Source organism: Hippoglossus hippoglossus, chromosome 22 (assembly GCF_009819705.1).
Source record: "Hippoglossus hippoglossus isolate fHipHip1 chromosome 22, fHipHip1.pri, whole genome shotgun sequence".
Taxonomy (NCBI): domain Eukaryota; kingdom Metazoa; phylum Chordata; class Actinopteri; order Pleuronectiformes; family Pleuronectidae; genus Hippoglossus; species Hippoglossus hippoglossus.
The window spans coordinates 440,490-442,989 of record NC_047172.1 but is presented as its reverse complement, the minus strand read 5'-3'; the positions used below and the strand labels follow the sequence as shown (position 1 = coordinate 442,989).

The 2,500-nt window shown below is 48.2% G+C and overlaps 1 protein-coding gene across 5 annotated transcripts in view; it reads left to right on the top strand.

Annotated features, from left to right (window-relative positions):
• baz1a (bromodomain adjacent to zinc finger domain, 1A) overlaps positions 1-2,500 on the top strand; it is a 17,421-nt gene that overhangs the window by 9,480 nt on the left and 5,441 nt on the right. For all 5 annotated transcript variants that reach the window (XM_034575782.1, XM_034575777.1, XM_034575781.1 and 2 more), the window contains 7 exons: positions 117-224; positions 625-686; positions 770-876; positions 1,483-1,715; positions 1,799-2,013; positions 2,093-2,223; positions 2,303-2,445. In XM_034575782.1, the coding sequence (XP_034431673.1) occupies positions 117-224; positions 625-686; positions 770-876; positions 1,483-1,715; positions 1,799-2,013; positions 2,093-2,223; positions 2,303-2,445 (999 nt within the window). The remainder of the gene's footprint in view (positions 1-116; positions 225-624; positions 687-769; positions 877-1,482; positions 1,716-1,798; positions 2,014-2,092; positions 2,224-2,302; positions 2,446-2,500) is intronic.

The window sequence follows — 2,500 nt, the reverse complement described above, 5'->3', positions numbered from 1 at the left end:
ACACACAAGTCAACACAACACACACACACACTCACAGGTAAACACAACACACACACACACACAAATGTGAAAATATACAACAAATTACAATTCTTCCTCCTCCTCCTCACCTTTAGGGTTCGTCTTCGTAAAGAGGAGAAGTTGAGGGAGCAGGAGCAGAGGCTGAAGGAGAAGGAGGAGAAACTGAGGGAACAGGAGATGAAGGGAGGACTCCAAAGAAACAGGTAGAGACACTATGGAAACAGTGTGAAACTCTTCAGGGTTCTTGTGAACAGCATTTCTCAAGAGCGTCTCGAGGGAATTTCTCCAAATTTGGTGTAAATGTTGACTTGGAATGAACCGATTCGATTTCAGAGGTCAAAGGTCACAGTGGCCTCACTGTAGATGTATTATCTCAGGATCATCTGAAGGCACTGAAACCCTCTGGTTTCATGCAGGCGTTCAACCACAGATGAATAAGAATGGTGCTAAGATTTCAAGCATCAGTTGTTAGTCACTAAAGATCATCGCTGAAACTTGAAAAATGTGTGTGATAAATGTCAGTTTGGTAAAAATTGTTGTCACTATATTCCAGTAGTTCAATTGTGTGTGTGGTTGTGGTGAACACATTGTTTCTGTCTGCAGTGAGAAGCAACACACTGAGGATGACGAGGAGCAAAACTCTTCATCCAACAAGAAGACAAAAGGTAAAAAACACATCAAATCTTTCCTCAACTGTTTTCACTCTTTTCCTCTTTATTCTGAGTCGTTGTTCTCCTCGCTCCTTCAGCTAAAGACGACCAGAGAGAAAGACAACAGATGAACTCTGACCCCAAACCCCCGTCCTGCCCCCCCACCAGCCTGACAGCAGAGGAGCTGGAGAAGGAGCAGGAGAAGGTCAGAACACACTGAGATACATCCTCTGATTATTTGTCTCTATGAGATAAAGCGGTGTTTCGTCTTTGTTTAGAGGTGATATTATTTTGTCCTGATGTTTTGGTCACGTCACCAGTGGGATGGAAGCCCAAACTTTTTAACCTTTCATTTTTTTAATCAGAGGAGTTGTTGATGAGGAGAAACTGGGGAATGTTTTCTTATTCACACGTTCAGAGCACCTGCCAGTCAGGAGGTTGTGTGTTTTCTACATCCTGGTTCTGTTTGCATATTTAAACATCCTCATCCTGGTTTCAGAAACCTGGACATGATGATACCTTAAATCCTTTACCCCTGACCGAGTGCCTTGTCTAGAACTAAGTTGCAAATGAGACGTGGTGAAGTTTAAAAACTGGGTTGATGGTGGTAATCTTCAGATGTTCTCTTCTACAAGACCTTTATACTGATGCTCTCAGTTAAAAGTACCACAGGCGGAAGAAGGTCTGAGAGAGAACATTGAATGAAGTGGGCTTGAATGTTGGAAACGTTGGACACGAAACGCTAAAATCTGAAATCAGAAAGGTGTGTCAGAGCGCGAGGTCTGACCGACCCCATCGTCTCGTCTTGCAGGTTCGAGAGCTGCAGGAGCGGATCCTGAAGGCGGCAGCCTGCACCTGCCTGCCTCCTCTGGGCAGAGACCGGCTGTACCGCCGATACTGGCTCCTCCCCTCAGCCTCTGCTCTGTTTGTGGAGGACGACGCGTTCGGCCTGACGGAGGACATGCTGCAGCCGCAGCCAAAACCTGGGCAGGATTCCACTACCAAGATGGAGGAGGACGTCAAAGAAGAACCAGCCGATGGACGGTGGGTCACACAGTTCATTTCTGATGTCTAAAGAATTCCTGTGTTCAGCGTTTGAATAACGACTTAACCTTCCTCCTGTACAGCACTGGCTCAAGCCCCGCCCCCTGCTGCAGCCTGCCAATCAACCGTCCCATCCAATGGTCTTTCTACAGCTCCGTGGAGGAGGTGGATCAGCTGATCGAGGCTCTGAACCCTCGAGGTCACAGAGAGAGCGGCCTGAAGGAGGCGCTGCTGCAGGAGAGAGAGAGGCTGCAACAGCTGCTGCAGAACTGTGACAGGAACAAATACACACACACAGGTAACACACACACACACCTGTACCATTGTGTATACACCCTATCTTCACCTGTAATCACACACCTGTCCTGTGTGTCCAGATGATCCTGAGTCGTCCACATCTGTCCCAGAATGCATTGCTGCAGCTGAGACTCTGATGGAAGTTCGACTGAGAGACCTGCTGCTGGACATCGAGGACCGCATCCACCAGGGAACTCTGGGAACTCTGAAGGTATGAACACGCCCGCCGATGATCGGAGAACCATATACAGCAGGTGACCTCAGACTCACTTGTCTCACTCTGTCCCCAGGTGATGGACAGACAGGCGTGGCGCTCGGCATTGGAAGCAGGAAAATATGAGCTGCTATGTTCTGACAGCAGAGAGAACAATGGAATGAACGAACGAGTGGAGGCCATGGAGGTGAATCCCAACCACCAGAGAGTCAGAGACAGGTAGACGGCACCAGTCCTCAGGGACCAGCTGTTTTCGTTTTCTGCTGCTGTCATG